Consider the following 23934-nt stretch of genomic DNA (forward strand, 5'->3'; position numbering starts at 1 on the left):
GGTCTTGAACGACAGACATACACAAGCTGCTCACGCTCCAGCTATACTACACTGGTTGCTCAGAAAGTTGCATCCACCCATCCAGGCAATGCCCAGTGCTTGCATTGTTTTCCTTTATGGATGATCTCTAAGTAATGTCAGTGGCTTGCTTCAGACACCTGGCATTCATGGCAATTTCATCTATTTTTCCCCATTGAAAATGATTTTTTCATATGAGTAACTTCTTTCAGTGCTAAATCTGAAATAAATGATAAGTGCTATTTAAGATACTCCACTTTTATAAAGGCATACTTAAGAAATGCACACTTTTTTTTTTTTTTATTCAGAAGACACACATTGGCGCACAAGTTCAATATGATGATTTTCAACCCAATCAGCTGTGAAGGTCATATGGGAGGTTTTCATAGTGCAACCCAGAAGAAGGAAGGGTGTGCGGGCTATAAATACGGACACAAACAGGAAATAAAGACATCAACTTATGAAAACTCAGTTCTGCAAGGCAAATAGCCTGGCGAGTGGTGGTATCAGAAATGTGTGCCTTTGTAGCTTTTTATTTTGACAGCAGAGTTCCAAGAGTGTTTAATTACTTTTTAGTTTTGTATTTATGTTTTGTTGGCACTGGGGATTGAACCCAGGATCTTAGGCAAGCAAGTGAACTGCCACTGAGCCACATCCCCAGCCCTTAATGACTGCGTTTTGTAAAATGTTTCTAATTTTTATTAAGGCTACAAACCTTCAGATTAAAGTTGTTCAGTGGGCCCCAAACAGTGTAAACAATCTAAAAATCCTGCAAAACCAATCTTTACTGTTTAGGTGTGTGTGTGTGTGTGTGTGTGTGTGTGTGTGTGTGTGTGTGTGTGTGTGTGGTGTTGTTGTTGTTGTTTTGATAAAAATTAACAGCAAAGACAGGGTTTATCAAAATTCAGGATAGTGGTTACCTCTGGGGAGATGGATGGAGGACTCAAAAAGTTCTAAATGTATTAGCAAATTCTTTTTCTCAAGTGACCTAAAGTGCAATGCCCAAGCAGCAGCCAATAAAGCCAGAAAAGATGGGATACTCCACAGAAGGGCCTAAGAAAACCAGGTGAGGAAATTAGTGGGTGGAGGAAGGAGGAGGAGAAGGAAGCCAGGAGAGAGGGAGGGAGAGAGGGAGGGGGAGAGGGCGGGGCGGGGCGGAGGGGGCGGAGCCTCGGGTGGCCGCTCCCGGCTCCACCCGCGGGATAGGCGCCACATGGCTTCGGCCTCCACGGGCCTCGGGGCCCGGTCCTTGCTGCAGTTCTTGCGGCTGGTGGGGCAGCTCAAGGTGAGCGAGCGCGGGGCTGATTGTTTAGACCGGGCAGCGGCAGCCGCGTTGGCGGGTCGGTGGGGCCTCGGGGCTCCTAGCCGGGCCCGCGGCCTGCCCCGGTCCTCCGCCCTCTCTGCCGCGCGGAATTCGGGTCGAGAAATACCCTCCTGAGGCGACCCGCGTCGTGGACGGTGGTAGAAGAGAGGTGGCGCACCCGGCCGCGGGGCCTGTCCGGGCCCGGCCGAGTCCGATCCTCGGCGTCCCGGTAGCGAGGGCACCAGGCAGCCGTTCCCCGAGGCTCTGCGGCCCTCGCCTGCCGGGTCTGCACCGAGTACACGGGCCCACGTGTGCGGGATGCTCCTGAGCAGCCGCAGGGCAGGAACGGAATCCAGCGGCCCAGCAGGTGTCAAGTGGAGCGCTTGAACTCTCACACAGTGACTTCGATAACAAGACACCCTCCCCCAGCGGATTTTTATATAATACACATTGGAATTTCATCATGTGCGTCCTGCCCTAGCTCCCTCCTATTACAGTTAGTGATTTTGCAGAAGAATTTCCCCAAGTTCAAAGCAGATCATCTTCATGCCACTGACTACTGTTTATAAAATGATTTAGAAATGTAGAATTCTGAGGCGGAAAGGCAGTCTTACAAGATCACATCATTTTTTTTTCCTTTTATTAAAAAGGAAGAGTCCTGACTGGTAGGATTGATCAAGCAATTAGAAATGATTTCTCCCTTTGGCTTCAGAATTTGGAAGTCCTTCACATGTTCAAATTCAGAGCCTCCATTCCAGTGATCTCCACTTGTGTAGGATGCTTTTGTTTGAAGGGAAAAAGCTATAACTCTTGTAGTTTAGAAAAAACGTAATTTTGTTTTTATGACTAAAAGATTTGTATACATTTCACAATTATGCGTCATTAATAGAGTAACTTGACTTTTGGACTTTGGTATACTTGCGAATTACATTTCACTATGCCCCATCCACCAAACTCTCTAGTTTGATTCCAGATGTTGATCATTTTGGTTGGTTTCGTAAAGCATTTTCTTATAATAGATTCTAAAATAATGGCCTTTATGTGCTCTTCCCTGGACATCTTTTAAGCATAGCAGATAGTAAGAGGACTTGTTTTGTTTTAACTTTTTCTATTTAATACTTATCAGAGAGTCCCACGGACTGGCTGGGTATACAGAAATGTCAAAAATCCAGAGAGCGTATCAGATCACATGTATCGGATGGCAGTTATGGCTATGGTGACCAAAGATGACCATCTTAATAAAGACAGGTAAGCTAATCTGAACTTAGATGGTTGTAAGAGTCTGAGACTAAGGCCTCTGTCACATTCTTGTAGGTTGGTTTATATGTCAAGCAAACTATTTGAGGCCAAACAGATTTAGGATGTGGGAAGGAGAACTCTTGGAGATGATTGCTTCAGTTGTAAAGTGAAGTCTGGGCTTTTTGTGGGCAAGTTATAGAACCAGCAACTGGCCTTGGTCTCAGAGGAAACATAAACATAATATTAGGGCTTTGAAGGTGAGAATGTTATGTCTAAAATTATCAGCTGTATTAGTATACTATTTGTCCCTTTTATGAATAGTAGAACCCATTTGTGAGGTGGCTTTGTAGTTGGATGTTCAAAATGCTTTTGGAGCATAGAGCAGAAGTTAATTAACATATAAAATGGTAAATAAATCTCAAATAAATTTCAGAAATGCAAATCAGCTTCTAAAAAAAGTATGGAGGAAAATAAAGCTATTGTCAAAATTAGGCAAGCATTCTAACAGTAGGGGAGATCCCCTGTTCTTGATTGATCTTAATGGAAGAGGCAGCAGGAATTGGATTCTAAGGATTGATAAAGATAGAGAAGTAGTAGTGGCTCAATACACAGAGAGAAGGGGATAGAAACCAAAGTCTGGAGGCAGGGAAGGTAAAGAAATATCTTGGAAAGGAGAAGAATATCAATTTGATTTCAGTGATGAATTCCTTAGGAAATCTGGGGAGTCCTATTACTCAGTACATAGGAACAGAGGAGATTTTTGGCAAATAGTACAAGATGGAAGTGAAGTCAAACAGATGAATTTAGGAGTATAAGTTTTGAACTAGATTCAGAAGGAGATGAGGTAGGGAAGCCTAAGAGAAGGCTATTAGGTCTGGTACTGCCTGTGTAACAGTGGGAGTGCTAAACAGAGTCATCTTGGCATTTGTGTTATTGCTTGCCTTTGTTATTTTGATGATGATTATCACAAATCATTAATCACTAATAATCATAGCCATTTGCTGAATTATCAAAATGTTCCAGGAAAATAATTTATCAAATTTAATTTTTACACCAACTTTATGAAGTACTGTTATCCTATTTTTACAGATGATAAATGAAAGGTGACAGAATTGGATATTTAAATAATTTGGCAAAGATCTCATGTGGGTTGTTTGCTGAATTCAAACCCAGATCTGTTCAGCTCTACCCATGACTCTATAAATGGCTTCATTTTGTAATCTAACTAGAACATTGGGGAAAATGATTGTTTGTAAATTTTGTATCAGTAAGTAAATGCTAACCAGATTATCTCGTGGCTTTGTAATCTGAAGTTACAAACCTGTTAAAGAGAGATTTAGAAACCAGTCATCAAAAAAAAAATCATGCAAAGAGTTTCTCCTATACTCTTCTATATTATGTTGAATATTATACTAGCAGTTTTGTTTCAGAACTCTTGTAGGCTAATGGAATATAATTACTTTAGAAAATACTGCATTAAAATCTGTGGGGGTAGAGAAAAATGTATTATGTAACTTAAAAATAGCATAGAAAAGAAAACTTATAGTGAATATAATTCTGTATAATTTTCACCATTTCTTGCCTGATCAGATGTATACGTCTAGCCCTGGTTCACGATATGGCAGAATGCATCGTTGGGGACATAGCACCAGCAGATAACATCCCCAAAGAAGAAAAACATAGGCGAGAAGAGGTCAGTATTGATTATTGATTCTTCAAAAGACCACTGGAAAAACCCAGTGCTAGAGCATAGCTAAGTTCAATAGAGCTATTGCAGTAAAGGAGAACACCACCTAGATAGTCTCATTGGTATCTCAGAAAGGAGAGTTTAGGTGTAGATATGTTTAGTTTTAGGACCTGGGCTGGAGAATGTTAAAATGGGTCTTACAAGATAATAGGCCATTAGCTGGGATTGCAAAGGGTGTAGGACTTAATTTTTGGATCAGTGGGAGGCAGAGCCTTGGGAGAGTCAAGGACTAAGCTATTGGAGCTAACTTTCTTAGGTGGTTTACACAAGAATAGGAATCTATGCTTGTTCTATAGCTTGTTTAACACAAGGATAGGCAGTCATTAAAATGTAGACATAGATAATATGATTTTCATTATAGCAATAGAAATAGTTGGAATTTAAGTTAATTTGTGGAAATTTTTCATGCTAGTTAAGCTCTTTGGAGAGAAAATCTAGATCACAAGTATAATTATTATTTAGCAAATTTGAATTTTATCCTCTAATTCAGTGATTGGAAGTTTAAAAAAAATAAAGGAAAACTTGTAATATAAAAAAACAGTAACATCAATAAAATATAAAATCAATGTTGATGTGAACCCTAAATTCAGAGTCCAGGGCGAAAGAGGAAGGTATTTTGGAACCAGGGCTGGAAAATTAAGGATGACTTTTAAAATGCTGAATGAATAGTTTCTAAGTCACAGATTGTTACAAACTACTTTGTGGTAGACCTTTAAATTGTCCTAAATTACTGAGCAAGGGAGCTTTTATTGAGATCTGAGATGGTTTAAGAAGACTGGTGGCTCCTTTTTTTTTTTTTTTTTTTCTCCTTTGCCGTACTGGAGATTGAACCTAGGCCTTAAGCATGCTAGGCATGTACTTAACCACTGACCTACATCACTAGCTCTCCAGTAGGCATAAATAGCTTTTTCCAGAGGTGTGGGGGACTAAAGTGCAGTAGCCATTAGGGTTTTTACCCTTCTAGAGGCAAGAAAATCCACAAAGAAGTAGAGTCCTAATTTCAGAGTTGCAACCCACCCTAAATTTTGAAAACAAAGAATAGTATAAGAAATGCCTTCCTGTTCCTGCCAAAATATAGGTCTACAAGATAGCCTAAACCATCATGACAGAAAGGGAAGAATCTAAGAAAATGTTTCTCTATAGAAGTCTACTATCATGAATTGAGAATTCTTGTTGTGTTGGCAGAATTGATACAAAAAGAAAGCCATTTGCTCAAAGAGTCTTGAGTTGCAGAAAGGAACTGGCACTTGAAACAGAGGGTGGTGAGTGTAATAATATCAAAGAAAAAGATGAGGGAAACTCAATTATGCAGCTTGTTTGGGTAAATCTGGATATGTAGAGGGAAATCATACTGAAGTACTAGAAGGTTCTCAAAGACCTTTGAAGTGAGGAGAAGGCATGGAGAAATATGACAAAGAAGAAGAGGAAAAGACAAATTGTCTTTTTAAAGGTACACAAGGAATTGCACCACAGAGGAGTTAAGTCAGAACCTTCTGGAGAAGAACCCCAGTCAGTGTGAAAGATCTCCACCTACCACTGACCTAACAGAGGTCAAGTCCTGGCCGGTCTTACCCCATGGAGTACCTGAATAATCAGGGTGCTGCTGTCTTTCCAGATGCTGTCTCTTGGCCTCATAAAACCTCTTAGCCATTGCCGGCTTTTGCTGATTCACAGTGGAATAATGTCCCAGGTGGAAGGGACAGGGAAACAGCTTAAGAACAGCAAGTTCTTGGGCCAGAAACCAAGGTCTTAGAGAGCACTCATATTTCTTCATCTCTTCCTGCTTTTGGTCAAGATTTGGGAACAGAAAGGAAGATGAGAGAGGCAAACAATTTTTTATGGAGATGGTTTTATGAATAGGATTCAGATGTCTAAGTCATGCATTAAGATAATTAAATGAGGATTTCTTGGCTTGAGGTGGAACATACATAAAGAGAACCAGGAAGCCTCATTTGCCCAGAGACTAGCTCACCATATCCACAAGGCTTCAAACTGAAGTAGGAGGGAGGAAAAATACTAGATAAACTGGAAGGCTGATTGTTATAGAGGACGTGGTATTAAGATGAAAGGGAAAGATGAAGGCATTGAAGAGAAAATCCAGGAATGGGGCCAAAAGCAATACTTATAGTCTAGCCTCTTTCCTAAATACAATAACATAAACTTTACATTATAACCTGAGCTAGTGTGTGTTTCCTGTCAGGATCATTAAGATTAGGGAGATGACCTTTAAAATGGAATTTAGCAATGGCAGGTTATATTCCTTTACAAAGTGAAAAGCTTATTAAAATGGAAGGCAGAGTCATGGTACATATATATCTGCAAGGGTTAAAGTGGCTAGAAACTTGGGAGGAAAAGGATAAGGGTAGAACATTATTATAGGATTGAACATGCAGGATGGAAGGAATGAAAAATATAGTGAACTTTGACAGAGGGCTTGTATGTACCAGGTTCAGAGCACTTTACATATGATAATTCAGTCCTTACAACAATTCTCTTAGGAAAGGACCATTATTACACATGAGAAACCTGAAGGACAAAGAGGTTAGGGACTTGCTCAGGGTTCCATAGCTAATAAACAAGAAGCCAGATTTCACATGCAGTTTGCACCTAGCTACCACATTGTTTGACCTCCCCAGTATGTGAATGACAGATGATGCTTCTCGGATACTCGTCATAAACCTGTCACAAGACATTTGCTGACAGTTCCACTCAGCTCAGAACTTCAGGCAAATTCTTGACATGTTCTGCTATTGGAGGAAGCTAGGGAAATTGTCACTAGACTGATGTCTGAACAACACAGTGAGAGTACAGAAATAAGGGTATAGGGCTCCAGACCAGGAAGCAGAAGGTGGTCATGATTGCTGGACTCAAGTGAAGTTGATTTCCAAGGGTTTATTTTAGAAAGCAGTGATGATTCTGTTGCATCTGCCATTAAATCCTAGGACTGTTTTGCAGTTCTAATTGTTTAATAATAAGTGATATCAATGAGCTTAGATTCAGAAAATCTACTCGGTTTCAGGAAGAGCATCAAAATGCTTGTTATCTGTTTTAAAGAATGTGGTGGTTTTAGTTAACAGAAAGCTGATTAATCAGTCAGTATTGGAATGTGATCACTGAAAAGCCAATTCAGTCTTAGGTTACATTTATAGGAATATAGTATCTAGCATGAGGAAGGTGATAGTTTCATCTCTTCCACCTTGGTCAGTTAAGACATAAATTATGTTCACTACTGGGTATATCACCTTAAAGGGAATAAAGTAGTTCCTTGTTAAAGCAGGATTGTGATGTTTGGATTCTAAAAGTTTAGAATAAAAGTTTAAACAAAAGGAATGGGCAAACTTTTATTCTAGAAAGTGTGGGAAAAAGCAATCTATTTATAAAGACATTTGTTTTTGTGAAAACGTAAAGTACTTTCTTAAGCATTTTGCTGAGATCATAAGAAAGAAGCAAGGAAGAATGTAAGTATAAAATACACTAAATTTTATGCCACTAAGGGTAGTCTGGAGTACAGCTCTGTGATTGAACAGCATGCTGCTGTTACTTTAAGAGCTGATTGTTGGCATTGGTAAATGTGATTTATTCTGTAAGCAAATGTATTTGATAAACTTTTTCCTCCCAGTAAGTAATAAATACACACATAAATATCCATTTTTGTTTTCATTTATGACCTTTATGTTTTGCAAAAATGGTTCTTATAACCATACTATTTTCAAGGAGACTAGCTTCCTGGTTAGAAGAACTGAAGTGAGAGTAAAAGGTATGTATTGAGATAATGAAGGAATTTAAAGCCATTTGAGAGTAAGTTTACCCCAAAATGTGATATTTTAGAAGGATACTGGAAAAACTTGAGGGAAGAGACTGGAATAAGATTAACTCTTGGGACTTTGTAAAGATTATAAATGAGTTTAGGGCCTCATGCTGCACAGGCCAGGCCAAATCCTTTTCCCAGCCCCTATTTCATTATCTTTGGGCTTTGTGTATGCACACGCGTGCACACATGCATACACATACACACACACACACACACACACACACACACACACACACACACAGTGAAAAATCATTGTTTTGTTTTTGTTTGTTTCTCTTTCAACCTCACCCAGGTCCTTATAACTTTCAGGGATGGAAGGGTTTTACTATGGACCTCTGGTGGTGACAGGTACTGGAGGGGCGACTACTGGGGACATAATACCCTCCACTCTTATTCTCTTACCTCAGCTTTCTTTGGGTTTTGGCTAACTCTCAGACTTCTGGTGAGGGAAGTGGCTTCCCTGTATCAGCTTCTGTTAGATAAAATGTGGAGAAGGACCCAGAGTGGCCTGGTTTGAGTTATGAGGCCATCCCTTTGCTTAGTTACTTTGGCCACAGAGAGCCTGACCTAGCTCATCACTCCCCCAACCCCCCATTTGACACTATTCTTGTGGATGAGTGAGGATAGCAGGAAAGATGGGGTTAAGCATGGTGGAAGAACTACAAAGACTGTTGTTAGCTTGACATAGGAAAGTGGTTTTGACAGTGCTGCCTAAAACCCATGTGGGAGTCTCTTGAGAGGCTGGGTTCTGATCACTGAGCATGTTTGTGGAGAGAGGACAGAAGTGTTCCACTTGCAGCCTGTGAGTTAGTGAACCTATGAAGGTCTATACTATGACTTCCTTCATGTTAATAACAGTAATTGCCCTGTGTAGTATTTTAAATTTCCAATAAAATAATATTAATAATAGAAAATAAATATAATGCTACACAAAAATGTTGATACCAATGTAAGTCAATTTATTCTACTGCCCCTATAGGAGTTATTTGTAATAATCTGAGCCTATAACTCATGTATAGTTGTTAAGCAGTAACATAACTAGTTGTTAACTTAGACAAATGTGAGCATAATGAAAATAATAGTTTGATATTTCAGGAAGCTATGCAACAGATAACCCAGCTCCTACCAGAGGATCTCAGAAAGGAGCTCTATGAACTTTGGGAAGTAAGTATACAATAGGTAACTTTTTATTTATTGCAACTGAATTTATATGGATCATCATGTTTTAGTTTGCTTAGATTGCCTTAACAAGCTATCTCAAATGGTAGTCTGTTTTTCACCTCCAAGTGGCTGCAGGAATCTCTTGGGGCTCACAGTCCGAAGTCCCCATTTCTCTCACCACCACAGTGCTTGGGATGAATTTTGACTAATAGATCCTGGATTTCTTGCTGATTTGCTTATATCCACCTATCCATTTCTGGTCTCTGAAAAGAGCATGGCTTTTGGGGGAAGTTCAGAAATGGGATTGAATTCACCTTACCACCTAGTTGTATGTCCTTGGGAACGTTCCTCTTATTGAGTGTGTGGCGGTCATAAAGCCTTGAAGGGTCATTAGGGCTGAGTGAAGTAAAGGTGAAAGTTCACTGTGCTGCCTGGCACTGAATGGGGGCTCATTCAGCCTGGGGGTTCTCTCCCTATGCTTGGTCCCTTCCCAATGCTGCCAATAGACAAGGAAGGTGAGACTGGAAGGAAAAGACAGGGAGGATAGAAAGGGGAAGTAAGTTGTTTTATCTTATTGCCTCCTTTCCTAATGTTGCATATCCTTTGTGAGGGAAAACAAGACACCTCTATGGTACCGTTTCTCACCTCTTTCAGCCTGCACTGGCATAGCCTTGCTGGAGCTCTTAGACCCACTTTTTAAAAAAAATTCCCCCCCCCTTTTTTTTGGTACCAGGAATTGAACACAGGGGTACTTCACTGAGCCATATCCCCAGCCCTTTTTATGTATTTGAGAGAGAGACTTACAAAGTTTCTTAGGGCCTTGCTAAGCTGCTAAAGCTGGCCTTGAATTTGTGATTCTCCTGCCTCAGCCTCTAGAGCCACAGCTAGACTCACTCTTAATACTGTGCGCAGGTAGCCCTGCCTTCCACTCTCACTTCTCACATTTCCTTCAAAGTGCTCACCTTCAGAGCCTGGTCTTCCACCTTGTGTTTCCACATACCCAGACCCCCACCTTGCCTTGCCTTTCTCCTGAACATCAAAACTGGCAGAGGTCCCTTTCTTAGTTCCTCACATGATGCGGTTGGTTCTTCCCTTGGGAGTGAGATGGGACATGAATGAGGTTGAAACCCTGAATAGACTTTTCCTCCTAGAATGTCATGTTTTACAACATCAGATTCTGTAGTGCACTGTTATTTCTGTGGTTTGCTTCGTTATGGGATGAAATAGCCCTTTTAAGGCAGTGGGTAGGGTGCAGAAATCAGTGCCTTCTAGTCAGAGTTACTTGACTTTGTTCACCTGTTTCTTTTCTAGGAAGTGAAAGTCAGATAGGCCTACCTATCTGCCCATATCCACAATTATGAAATTCACAAAGCTCAGAGAACCAGTTTTTTAAAACTTGACCTCATTTGAACTCATTTATCAGCAAAATCATCTCTGAATCAACATTAGGCTATTTGGAGTTCTAATTCATCCTCTTCCTTGTGATAGTTATATTTATATGGAGAAATATTCATCTGTTTGGTAGCTAAGTACTACCCTAGAGCCCACTAAAGGTATTCAGTAATATACATTATATGTGCCATATTATTTTTCTAAAATAAGAAAATTTGAAATCTAAAACCAATCTGGTGCCAGGGTTTAAAATGAGAGATGTGGGCTTTTAACATCTGCCTTGTTGAACAGTAATGAGAATTAAATCTGGTGAAGTATGCATGGTATCTAGCCTGGAGCCTGGTGTAGGTGGTATCTGTTATGGTATAATAGGATTTATTTAGGAAAAATTGTCTCTTGTTTCCAAATATGTACTTTCAAGTAGTTTTTGGAACACTCTTTCTAAGATGTGGAGTAAAGAAGTGGAGTAGGTTGCATCTCATACATAAAGAGAAAATAATGGCACCTGAGTTTATGGAATTAATCCATGTATGGTCTTTTAAGGAAGAAACTTCAGAATTTGAAAACCTTTTATAATAATTTGTCCTTTTGTGACTCCTAATTATTGTGAATATAGAGGTAATGTCTATAAAATTATTTTCTTAACTATGAGCAACTAGCTAAAAATTTTACTGCAAAATTTACTTGAATTTAAACAGTATTCCAAGTAGTATACTACGACAGTTACTAAGAAAGACTCTGGAGATGATTAAATATAAACCATAGAATTAAAATCCTTGATAACCCCCCAATAGGTAACACTTTTGCTATTTTGTGCCATTCTTGGTTGATAAGCAAAGCTTGTTGAAGAACTTTTCTCCAGACACACTAGGGAAGGATGCTTCCTCACCTCTTTCTAGCTTCTAGTAGGTGGCAGTCCTTGGCTTATAGAAGCATTGTTCCAACTTCTTTCCTTTAGTCATGTGGTGTTCGATGTTAGTGTCTGTGCCCAGAGTTGTCTCTATTGTATTAACACCCATCCTAATCCAGTATGAATACCTTATAATTCAATTACTTCTGCAGAGACTATTTCCAAATAAGTCATAGTTACAGGTCACATGCAAGGTTCAGATGGATATGAACTTTTTAGTATAGTACAGGGACCTATAATAATTTATGTATGTTATAATTCATATCTAGTGTTAGTTTACGGGCTTCAATATGAGACTTTGGGGTTCATATACCAGCTTCATATATTAGCTTTGTGGCCCTGAGCAACTTATTTAATTTCTTCATTTATAAAATGGTAATGATAATATACCTATATTATATATTTGAGGGAATTAAAGTAATTAATATGTGTAAAGCAATTGGAATACTGCCTGGCATATAGTAAGCTCTATTTTTCCTTGTCCATATATTCTATTTTTCTCTGCCTCTAGTACTTATATTATGATTTTGGTTTAAGAAAATATGGTCAGACTGTACCCATGAGAATTAGAATAATACTGGCTACATATTAAATACCAGTTGATTCATATTTGAAGTGTTGATCACCATAGCTATTCACTACTCTAAATACTTATCAGCCCGAGGGGCATGTCTGTTTAAAGCAATTAGACAGCCTTGATTATAATTTAGCTTTCATCTTGGAAGTGTAAAATAGGATTTCAGTAAACTAAGAGGAAAGAGTTTTTTTTTTTTTTTCCCCCCCCTGAATGTATTTCAGAAAGGTGGCTACCTTACCTCCTGCATTTCACTTTAAAGAAATACCTTGTGGGCTGGATTTGTGGCTCAGTGGCAGAGCGCTTGCCTCACATATGAGGCACTGGGATCGGTCCTCAGCACCACATAAAAACAAATAAATAAAATAAAGGTATTAAAAAAAAAAAGAAATACATTGTGAGCCCCTAAACATGAAAGCAGCTCTTCCCCCATGCCAAGTGCCTAGCATACCAAATGCCTTTGGATTCTTTGTTTATTTTTAAATAGAAAATGGTATTTTAAGACCCCAGTACGAACACAATCCTGGTTGTATAGTACACAGAGGATGCTGGAATTCGACTTTCATCCACACTTATTTGCTTTGTTCTTCTTTACACATGTGTCATCTCAGAATAGTAGTTATATACCATCATTCTCATTTCTGATACTGAAAACAGTTTGCCTCTGCTATCTCCATTTTTCCCTTTTATAATCATTGTATTGTGTCTGTGTTTTCAGAACATCTAACCATTGCATGCTATAGCTTCTCCTTTTCATTCTTAGTTCTGTAAGTAACTATATCATTGAAGTTCACCACCAGTTCTTATTTCAGTTTCTTAACAGTTCTGATTGAGACTTATTCTCTAGTAGAGTCTTCAGGAAGGGCTTATAGGAACTATGTTCTCTAAATTCTTGCATTCTGTACTCTTTGTACATAAACTCCTTTCTAATTTCAGTTTCTTTGGATATAAAGTCCTTTGCTCCCAGTTTCTTTCCTTGAATATCTTAAGTATGTTTCTCTCATGTTTTTCTTGACATAAAACATTGCTATTAAAGTCTAATCATAATTTTATTTTCCTTATATGCCAGATGCTCTTTTTTGGGTATCTGAAGAATTTTTTTTTTCTTTTAGGTCTTGGTAATTGTATTACAGTGTTTTTTGTTTTGGTTTGGTTTTGGTTTTGGGGAGTGTTTTGGGGTGCTGGGGATTGAACTCAGGGGCACTTGACCACTGAGCCACATACTCAGCCGTATTTAGAGACAGGGTCTCACTGAGTTGCTTAGCACCTCGCTTTTGCTGAGGCTGGCTTTGAACTCATGTTCCTCTTGCTTCAGCCTCCTGAGCCACTGGGCTTACAGGCATGCACTACTGCGCCCAGCTATTACAGTGTGTTTTTGTGTTGGTTTTTCTGGGTACATTTTTAACATATACTTTGAAATCTTTAAAAAAAATTTTGATTGTAAGAAAACTTTTTTGAAATGTAATTTTTTTTATTTGATTTTCTTCTGAGATTACTCTATGTCTACTCATTTGTTAGTTTTTCTTTGCCTAGCTTTAATACTTGACAGTTTCTCTGAAATCATTTGTTTATTTTCTTCTCCTCCTCTGCCTCCTTCTTCTCCTTCTTCCTTTTGATTTTTGTTTGAAACCGGATCTTGCTAAGTTACTCAGTCTGGCCTCAAACTTGGGATTTTTCTGTCTCAATTTTCCAAGTAGCTGAGATGATAGGTTTATGCCACCATGCTCAGCTTTTTTTCCTTTTCTTTTAATTTTGTATTTTTTACTTTTCAACTTAAATTCCTTTCGAATTTCTGTTTCTCTTAAAGCACTATTTGTCATGTTAATTAGCATTGTACTTTTTATTGATTAACTTTCATTTCTAAGATTACCTTTTATCTGATTCTTTTGTTCTTTTTTATGTTTTGCATCATTTCCTCCATTTTTAGCTCCTTTTGAAATTTTTGTGGTAGAATTGATCTCTCTCTTATTTTGAATATCTGTCTGATGTAAATTGTCTGTGGAGATGTTGTTTTGTTCCTTACTTTCTTTATCTTATGATAAACAAGTAGAGGATCTAACCACTGTGCTTTCTGTTGCTTGTTTTGATGGAAAACTATAGTTTTCCTGAACTTTTGGAAGGAAACTTGATTCAGAATGACTTTTTTTTTTCAGTTTGTTAATTTTTATTTCTTTTTAATTGACAAAAATTTTATATATTTATGTACATATGATGTTTTGAAATATGTATGCATTGTGAATTATAGGATGGCTAAATTTATCTAATAAATAGATACAATACCTGTTTGGGTTTTTATGGTTGAAATAGGGAGAACCATCAAAATTATAATGGAATTGTTTGCTTCTAGTAAGGAGCTACTGTAGAAGAACATGAAGGATGGAGGAATATTATTAATCAGCTGTTTCCTAGAATTAATTACCTGTCTAATCTTCATCACCATTTTTTTTTGTGGTGAGAACAGATTGCCTTCTTAAATTCACAAAACTTCCTCTTCAGCTTTCTTTTTTTTTAATGAAGTGTTAGAAAAAACATGTTAACTTGTTTTTAGAAATTTCTTGATCCTTTTTGTTTGTTTGTTTGCTTTTTGGTACCAGGGATAGAAACCACTGAAATCCCCAGCCCTTTATTTTGAGACAAGGTCTTGCTAAGTTGCCCAGGCTGGCCTTGATCCTCTTGCCTCAGCCTCCAAAGTAATTGAGTTACCAACATGACCACTACACTTGGCTTAATTTTGTTTCCCTTCTTCATTTTAATCCGATTCTTTTCTTTTCTTCATCTCTAGAATCCTTATCCCACTCTGTCTTGATTCTGTTCCAGAAGTTTCTTCTCACAGGGCATCTGTCCTGGAAGGGCACCCAGGAGGTCAGACTGGAGTGTGCAGTAGGTTGCACTGTGCCTGTGTTCATCCAATAGTAGAGTGGACAAGGTCTCCTCCAGTGTGGACTGCTCTTCTGAAAATTTGAGAATTCTAGCAAACACCTGTTGGCTGTTGTATTCTGTTCTCTGTCCATCAGGCATCCTCTTTTTCCTTGGTGCTTCTTCTTGACAGGTGGAAAGAGCTTCTGCAAGGCTTATAGCTGGAGATGTTTTGTCTCATCTGTGTAGAATTTGAAATGCATGGGAATGTCACATCCTTTATTATTTATTTATTTGTTTGTTCATTTATTTTTGTAAAAAATATCCATGATATTTTGATTTTGCTGTTATTTTGCTCTGTCAATTTTTGTCTGTTTCTTCTCCTTTGCTCCCTGGTTTACCATCTACCTAGTTACTCAGGCCCCAAACTAGGAAATCATTTTCAATTTTTCTTCCCATTTCCCTTCTTATTTTATTTTATTTCATCGTTGTGATTTCTTAAATTCTCCCCACTGTCCTTGTCTTCACTGCCATGGTCTTAGAACAGACAGCATCTAGGCTAGTGCTACAAAGTCTCAGAACCTGATTTTTCTGCTTCTGGTTTAGCTTTTACCCAGATCTCATTTAGAGTGAGCTTTCTAAAATCAGATAGAAGGGGACTCTTCCTGCTTGAAACCTTCTGGTAATGCCCAGGAGTTACAGGGCAAACTGTGGTGTCCACACCAGGCTTTTCAAGTGTGGGTTCTAGCCTCCATCTTCAGACTTTTCCTTCCTGTAACACTCAGTCCTGTCATTGGGAGCTACTTGCAGTCATTTCTCCAAATCCTTCACCCTTAGAGCTTTGTCTATACTCTTCTCTGTGCCCTGCCTCCTTTTGGGAAAATAAAATTGGAGAAGGCCCTTTACCATTGATTTTTTTGGGGGGAAATTCAACAATTTACCTTTAAAAGAAATCTGGAGTTCACCAGAATTTGCTACAAAATATTATATTTGCTAGTGATCTTCAGATATTTTCTAATTTTGATTTTCAATAGAAAATAAATGCTAGATTGCTTTGCTTGTAGTATTCCATTTCCTTTTGTTAAATCATAAACTTTATTTAATGTTGCTATATAACTATGAATGTGAATGAACACTTAAATAAGATGTAATTATTTTTAAGAGCCTTTGAGATCAAGCAAATTGTATTGAGTTGCATATTTAAATGATTCCCCTGTATAATATTCAGCTTTATCAAATCCAAAGAGCTGCCTTTATAAAAAAAAAATAAGGTATCTAATAAAAACCAAGAAGCCTTTCAGTGATTTGTATTATGTCACTCTGCCAAGAAAGTATGACAGGCTTATTATCTGAACACATATGGGTGGAATTACAAATGAGAAGTTTTCAGAGAAACCAGGTGGGAACACTTTGGTCTTAATAGAAGGATGATCCTGTATGGCATTCATGGGGACTTTTGTCTGTGTGGCATGTGTCCTGCTCAGAGAACTGCTAGAGTTCCTAGTTTCAGGTCTGCCCTGGGGAGGGAGGGACTAGTGGGAAGAGGAAAGGTGGGAAAGCTGCCCCTCTCCCACCACCTTCACCCCTTGCCACCAACATAGGACCCACACTGGTATGTGCAAAAATTCATAGATCTGACTATCTCCTCAAGAGTCAGAATCCAGAGGGACTTAAGTAATCTTACACTTAGTGGGAAAAGTAAGGACAGAGATTCCCAGGTAAAGTGGTAACCAAAAGCAAAGGGTGAAGCTAGCAATTTGTTTAAGAGAAAAAGGTAATCCTTATGAGGAGGAAAGTAAAAGTTGAAAAGCACAAGGCGAAGTGTCATCTTGAAGTTACAAACCTCTAAACTGCTCAGGTGTCAGGTGTACCAGACATGGTAGTGTATGCCTATAATCCCATCTACTTGGGAGACAGGAGAATCACAAGTTCAAGACCAGCCTGGGCAATGTAGCAAGACCTTGTCACAAAATAAAAAGGGCTGGGGATATAGCTCCTTGGTAGAGCACTTGCCTACCATGTGTATGGCCCTAGGTTCAATCCCCAGTATTGGGAGGACGAGGGTGAAATAATGACCTTGAAATGAAGGCAGGATAATGAACCAGAAGAAAAGCGAGTGGATGAACAAGTGAGATTTCCAAGGCATCTGGTGGAATATGTGGAAGGAAGTGTGTGCATCCTTCTTGCATGGACTCTGGTGCTAAGCTGTGAATTAAGTATCTCTGAAGGGTTTGCAAACAGGGGTGAAATGTAGCCAAAGTAATTTGAGCTATGACTCTCACTACTGGTTCTATAACCAGTAGTTTCCTGAAATACCTACCTAACCTTGCTGCTTTGATTTTCCATTTCCTTAGGAGTATGAGACCCAAGCTAGTGCAGAAGCCAAATTTGTGAAGCAGCTGGACCAGTGTGAAATGATTCTTCAGGCTTTTGAATACGAGGACCTTGAAAATAAGCCTGGGAGGCTGCAAGACTTCTATGATTCCACAGCAGGTACTTAATGCTATTTTTTTTTTTTTTTTGTACTGAAGATTGAACTCAGGGGCACTTAACCACTGAGGCACATCCATAGCCTTTGTTGTATTTTATTTAGAGACAGTGTCTCATTGAATTTCTTAGGGCCTCACCAAGTTACCAAGGCTGGCTTAGAACTTGAGATCTTCCTGCCTCAGCCTTGCAAGTTCCTGGGATTACAGGCATGTACCACCGCACCTGGTCATAATGCTATTTTCTTTTCTTTTTTTTTTTTTTAAAGAGAGAATGAGACAGAGGGAGAGAGAGAGAGAGAGAATTTTAATATTTAATTTTTAGTATTTGGCGGACACAACATCTTTGTTTATATGTGGTGCTGAGGATCGAACCTGGGCCGCACGCATGCCAGGCAAGTGCGCTACCGCTTGAGCCACATCCATAGCCCCCATAATGCTATTTTCAATAAGAATCTGTTTTAGTTTGGCTTATTCTAAGTGAAGTGACTAGCAGGGTGTTAATAAAACCAACTGTTGGGAGCATTTAAGAAGAATATAATGGGATTGATGGTAAGATGACATTGGTACTGAAACGCATCGTTGCCTTGGAGTCTTGAGCATCGCATTCACATTCTACCTCTGCCCCATGCCCACTGTGTGCCTCTGGATAGCCTCCTGACCTCTCAGAGCCTGTGGCCTCATTTGAAACAAAAAGGGATCATAATATCCTTTGTAAGTCCAAGGTTGATTTTTGAGATCCAAGAAAGATTATGTGTTTGAAAGGGCCCTTTGATCTGTATGTGTCATGTGAGATGGAGGTAGAAATCGAGATTTAAAACAGGAAAACCTCTATAGCTGCAGTCACCTCTATCATTATAGTACTTCATAGCACAGCCCTGGAGTCAAACTGCTTGGGTTTGAATCCTAGATATGCCATTTATAAGCTGTGTGACCACCAGTAAATTACTTAACCTCCCTGGGCCTTAGTTTCCTTATCTTTAAAATGGGAATAAGATATACTTTGTAGGATAAAGTAGGATTGTTTTAGGATATAGTAGGCTAGAGTAGTGCCTGGCAGTAAGTGTTAGCAATCTTCATTTTGATTCTTTACAGGGTCAGGAGCTGAGAACACTGTATTAGTGATAGCTGTTTTTCTTATTGTTCCCTGGAAGAAAACTCTCTTCCCTGGGTACTCTTCAGGCTCTGCTCAACCTGCCTTTCTCCTGAGTGTCCTGCAAGGGATGACCTTTCTCTGACCTCTCAGGACCCCACATGGCCTCACCAAATAGAGAAAAGTACTAGCTCACAGTCTCTGCTCCAAATATATTTGCATTAGAATGAAGTTGATTCAGTTTTCCTTTTCTCTTTTTCCAGCTCTGCTTCCTCTGCTCTAGACAAGGCACTCATTATTTCTTATTGGACTGTTGCTGTAGCCTCCTGACTTAACCTGCCAGCAGGCTTGCAAGTACACCCTGCATGTCTCTTGTCTTCTTTTGTAGATAGTTATCATCATGACTGTCTTTATTTATTTATTTAATGCAGTGCTGGAGCTTGAACCCAGGGCCTCATGCAGACCCGACAAATGCTCTATCACTGAGCTGCTTGACTTCTTTATTTTAAAAACTCTTGTGGCTTTTCTTTTTCTAAAACATAAAATCCTGATACTTTTTGAGTGACCTAAAAAGATCTGCAGTCTAAGGCCACCCATCTCTCTGGTCTCCTTTCCTAATCCACCCTGTCACAATTAAACATTTTCTTTTTGCTCAGTCTGCACTTGATCAAGAGCTTGCCAAGGTCTCATAGTCTACACACTGAGGTCCCTCTCTGGATCTCTCTCTTCATTAGTCAGCTCTCATACTGCAGCAGAATCCCTGAGACAATCAACTTATGAAAAGGAAAGATACATTCTGGCTTACAGTTTTGAAGGTTTTAGTCAATAACCAATTATTTTGGGCTTGTGGTGGCACATCATGACAGCAGCATATGGTGGACCAAAGCTGTTCACCTTGTGACTAGGACATGGTGGGTGTGGGGTGCAGAAGGAAAGGGTTTTGTTTATCAATTCCCTTTGAGGACATGCTCTCTATTACCTGAAACCAAGCTGAGGAGCAAGCCTTTTCATGGGCCTTTGGGGGACATTACAGATCTTAATTGTAGTGCTCCCCAACACCCTGCTTGATCACCAACTGATAGAGAGCAAGCTGTTTGATGTCCAAGACCAGTTTTGGTTTAACCTGTCTTTGATATGCGAGTGCTCAAAAATATTTCCATAAGTAGAGTTAATTTAAACTTAATAATTTAAATTTATTCTATTTAACTTAGTAAGTTATTAAGTTAATAACAAACCAAATAGAATAATTTTATAAACCAAGGATCAGCAAACTGTGCTCTAAGAGCAAAATTAGGTCACTACCTATTTGTGTAAATAATGTTATATCAAAACACAGTCATACCTCTTCTTTACATATTGACTGTGCTGCTTTTTGTGTTATAACAGCAGAACTCAGTACTTATAACAGACTATACAGTCCACAAAGCCCAAAATATTTACTATCTGGCTTTTTATAGGTAAGGTTTTCTGATTCATGTTGAAGGCAAGGATTGGGTTTCAAGATAGCATATCTCACCAATAATGTAACTAGAATATAGGTTATATTTATGTGATTCTTTACATTTTATATAATTATCTTCTATCATAGTATATTCACAGTGAAAAATAGAAAATGAAATATGAAGTACCAGTAGAACTAAAAATGTGTGAGTGGAAGAGTTGTCTAAATTTCACATTTTACTAAGAAAGAAACTTGAGTCCAGAAAGATGGTGAATGGCCTGTAGCTGAATTGAGATTAAGACTCACTATACTTTTATTCTGGTTCTACTAAATAATTAGTAAATAAAAATAATATAACTGATTCAAGCAATAGTTTCTCACTTATCTTAAGTAACTCCTACAGAAAAGTTTACAATCAAAGATGTATGTAGAATTGACTACTATTAAGAGGTCAAGGCTGTAGTGTTTTTGTTTTTTTTTTAAATTCACTTCACAACTTTGTATTTTCTTTTTCTGTCTTTGCTTTCTGAATCCTTGTTCACTGAGGAGTAGTACAAAGGCTGTGGCTGATAGATGAATAAGAGAGGAGAGTGGGAGATGAGCCTCCAGAAGTGGCTCATGGAGGATTTATGGGCACTAGAGGACCTTACCTGTCCTGTCAGTGAGATGAGGAGCCCTGAGAGGATGTGGAGCCCAAGAATATTTATGTGCATGTATGTTTGTGTGTTTTCTCAGAGCTGAGGATTAAACCCGGTGATAGTCTGCTCCCCTTAGCTACATCCCTAGCTTTTTTCTTTTGCTTTCTTTTTTTTAAAGACACAAACTTTCAATCCTCCTGCTTCAGCTTCCAGAGTAGTTGAAATTTCAGATGTGAGCCATCATGTCAAGGTTATTTAAATTTTAAAAAGGCCACTTGGCTTGAGAGATGGAGGCAGGAGGATCTCCAAGCTTAAAGCCAGCCTCAGCAACTTAGAGAGATCCTGTCTCAAAATAAAAAATAAAAAGGATTGAAGATGTAGCTCAGTGCTTAAGCACCCCGGATCTCCAAGCTTAAAGCCAGCCTCAGCAAGCTTTAGAGAGATCCTGTCTCAAAATAAAAAATAAAAAGGATTGAAGATGTAGCTCAGTGCTTAAGCACCCCGGATCTCCAAGCTTAAAGTCAGCCTCAGCAAGCTCTTAGAGAGATCCTGTCTCAAAATAAAAAATAAAAAGGATTGAAGATGTAGCTCAGTGCTTAAGAACCCCGGGGTTCAATCCCTGGTACCAAAAAAAAAAAAAAAAAAAAAAAAGCCAATTGTGCTGAAAGCAGGGAGAATATATCTGGGGACTACAGCCATATCCAAGTGAGAAGTGATGGTGGTTTGGACCCGAATGATCGGGACACAGTAAGAAATAGTCAGACCCTGGATATGTTTTGAATATAGAGTTGATAGGATTTGTTGGATAATTGCATGTGGGGTGTTTGTGAGAGGAGTCCAAGGATTTTTGACATGATCAGCTGAAAGAATGAAGTTGCCAATAGATGGAGAAAATGGAGGAAGAAAATAGGGATTCCAGAAGCTAAGGGAAGAATGTGTTTTAAGAAGTAAAGAGTCGCTATCAGAGAGACCAAGAGGACTTCCAAAGGAGAGAGAAGCTATTAGAAGGCTAGTCTGTATGAGCACTGACATCACGAATTCTGATGGGTGACAATGAACCTCAAGTGGTAATTTTCTAGGCGTGAATAGAAGTGGCTTACAGTGCTTTCTGTAGATGACAGCGGTCATGAGGGGCAGTAGGTGGAGTAGCCAGGTAGTGTGACCTTGGCAGAGTGGAGCTAAGTACACTGTGGAAGCAGTAACCAGGTGCATGGAGATGGTCCTCAGCCCTATGGTAAAAGCCTTAGGAGATTACAAGACCAGTCAGGGGAAGCCACATCCTCAGGACCAGCCAAGAAAGGGAAGGGAATTTTCAGAGAAGAGACTGAAAATGGATTAAATAGAGTTTAGTGTGGAATGAAGAGTAAACAACAGTAACCTACAGACAGAAAAAGAGAGTGGGAGAAGAGATGCTGGGTTTGAACATTCCCCCATGTTAAACACCATTGACGTATTATAGCTTGGGCTTGGTTGCTGCCCAGTGCAGAAATCTGGAATGGGCTGAGCAGCAGAGATGACAGCACAGATAGCCAGTGCAGTATTTGTGTTCTTTTTCACATCCTGGGACAGCCTAGAACCCCTGGTCATGCCACTCCTCTTTTATATATAGGTGCTGTGTCCCCCTTAATTACTTGCAGTTTTGGAATGAACAGATTGGGTTCAGCTCTCCAGTAGTCTCACTCCTTCCTGGAGTTTCTGATAGAGATAAGGGCTTCTGGTGAAGTATCTTGTGGCTTTGCTTAATTGATGGCTCTCTGCCTGATTATCATTCTACTTGGTGGCACCTGGGTGGCAGAATAAAGTGATCCCTTGTCCCCTTCCTAGGATCCAGAGTGTCCTTCTGCTAAGAAGAATGGATCAGATCAAAGAATGGAGCCCCCTGAGCCGTGGGGTCAAGGTGGGGAAGTAGGTGCCTTCTGTTCTCAACAGCAGTTGTCTTTTTGCTTTGCAGGAAAATTCAGTCATCCTGAGATCGTCCAGCTTGTTTCTGAACTTGAGGCAGAACGAAATGCGAACATATCTGCGGCCTCCATGGAGCCATGCTCCTGAGCTCTGTTGCTGCACTCCTATAATATATATTTCATTTTTCTGTTTCATGGTATTGTGTTTTGCCATTTTTGGTCAAGTGGTTTCCCCCAATGTGAATCTATTTATTTTCAATTGTCTGGACTTGAGAAAGAAATGTGATATGATTTGAATACTGAAAGAAGCCACAGAACAGGAAGTGGTCATGATAATGCCACAGATGAAAACTGGACAAGGCAGTACCTTTTCTAAGAATTAAATATTAAATAAATAAATAAATATTTAACATCTTAAACTTTGGAATATTTATTGGAGATCTTAAGTCATCTTATTTCTTATTCTGACTTAATAACCTTGACCCCTGAAGGCCAGATTCACTGAAGGATAGAAAATTTAATTGTAATTTTTTTAAGAACAGAGTCTTCTGCTGATGTAGTAATAAGTATCCGGAAAAGCAAATGTGTTAGCAATGTATTCTCTTCTCAAATGAAACACTGCTTTATAAGATGATCACTTTTTGAGCCAGACTTTTAATTTCACTGTGCCCTGATCATAGACTTTTAAATCTATTAACATGATCTGCCCTTCCCCCCAGCCCTTTATCATTTGGGAATATAAATTGGAACATACAGCTTCATAGCCACTTGCCTTCCTTTTTTTATTTTTCCATCTGATATACAGATCTTGAGACCCTGGTTATAAGAACATTTATTACCAGATGAAAAATATGTAAGAGAAGAGTATTGCTAGAATCAGAGCCTTAGGTAGGCTATATATCAGCCAAATTTCTTCCATTTATTTCCCTTTATGAGATAAGAGATCAACCCCACATGCCTTGAAGTGAGGCACAATCACTGACTGCTGTGGAAAGGAAGGCCCTTCATGCAAACCTGCCCTGTATTTGGTGTGCAGCAATGCAGCCTGTCTCTTTAATTCAAATGTCAGTTTCTATTGGAAGAAAGCCTTTGAGGCTGGCATGGTGAAATTTCTAGGCAGCGTTTCTTTGGAAACTCTTTGCAGTATCCATGGATACTCAATCTGCAGGAAGCAAGGTGCATGATCTCTTCAGAAGCAATGCACATGCACATATAGTTTCTCTGCATTGGAAGGAGAAGTACCGCAAAATCTGATTATTTTTGGAGATTATTAATACAAAAACAACTCCATTTATCAGTGTAGTGGAGTTTTATTTGTTCTGAAAACATGTACATAAAATAACCCCAGAAGAGTTCAAGTATGT

At 39.1% G+C, this 23934-nt stretch overlaps 1 protein-coding gene across 1 annotated transcript; it reads left to right on the top strand.

Annotated features, from left to right (window-relative positions):
* The first annotated feature begins 1149 nt into the window (after positions 1-1149).
* On the top strand, positions 1150-22989 carry Hddc2 (HD domain containing 2). The gene is made up of 6 exons (XM_078019246.1): positions 1150-1303; positions 2448-2569; positions 4151-4253; positions 9214-9282; positions 17366-17504; positions 22621-22989. The coding sequence occupies exons 1-6, from the start codon at positions 1232-1234 to the stop codon at positions 22716-22718; spliced, it is 603 nt and encodes a 200-aa protein (XP_077875372.1). The 5' UTR covers positions 1150-1231; the 3' UTR covers positions 22719-22989.
* The last annotated feature ends 945 nt before the right edge of the window (positions 22990-23934 follow it).

Source organism: Ictidomys tridecemlineatus, chromosome 8, assembly GCF_052094955.1.
Source record: "Ictidomys tridecemlineatus isolate mIctTri1 chromosome 8, mIctTri1.hap1, whole genome shotgun sequence".
In the NCBI taxonomy this organism is placed as follows: Eukaryota; Metazoa; Chordata; class Mammalia; order Rodentia; family Sciuridae; genus Ictidomys; species Ictidomys tridecemlineatus.

What these genes read in the sequence shown, in the direction of transcription:
- Hddc2 (XM_078019246.1), top strand. Translation starts at nt 1,232, where the DNA reads ATGGCTTCGGCCTCCACGGGCCTCGGGGCCCGGTCCTTGCTGCAGTTC. An exon ending in AAAAACATAGGCGAGAAGAG is followed by an intron (nt 4,254 to 9,213) that starts GTCAGTATTGAT and finishes TTGATATTTCAG; the next exon opens with GAAGCTATGCAACAGATAAC. An exon ending in CTTCTATGATTCCACAGCAG is followed by an intron (nt 17,505 to 22,620) that starts GTACTTAATGCT and finishes TTTGCTTTGCAG; the next exon opens with GAAAATTCAGTCATCCTGAG.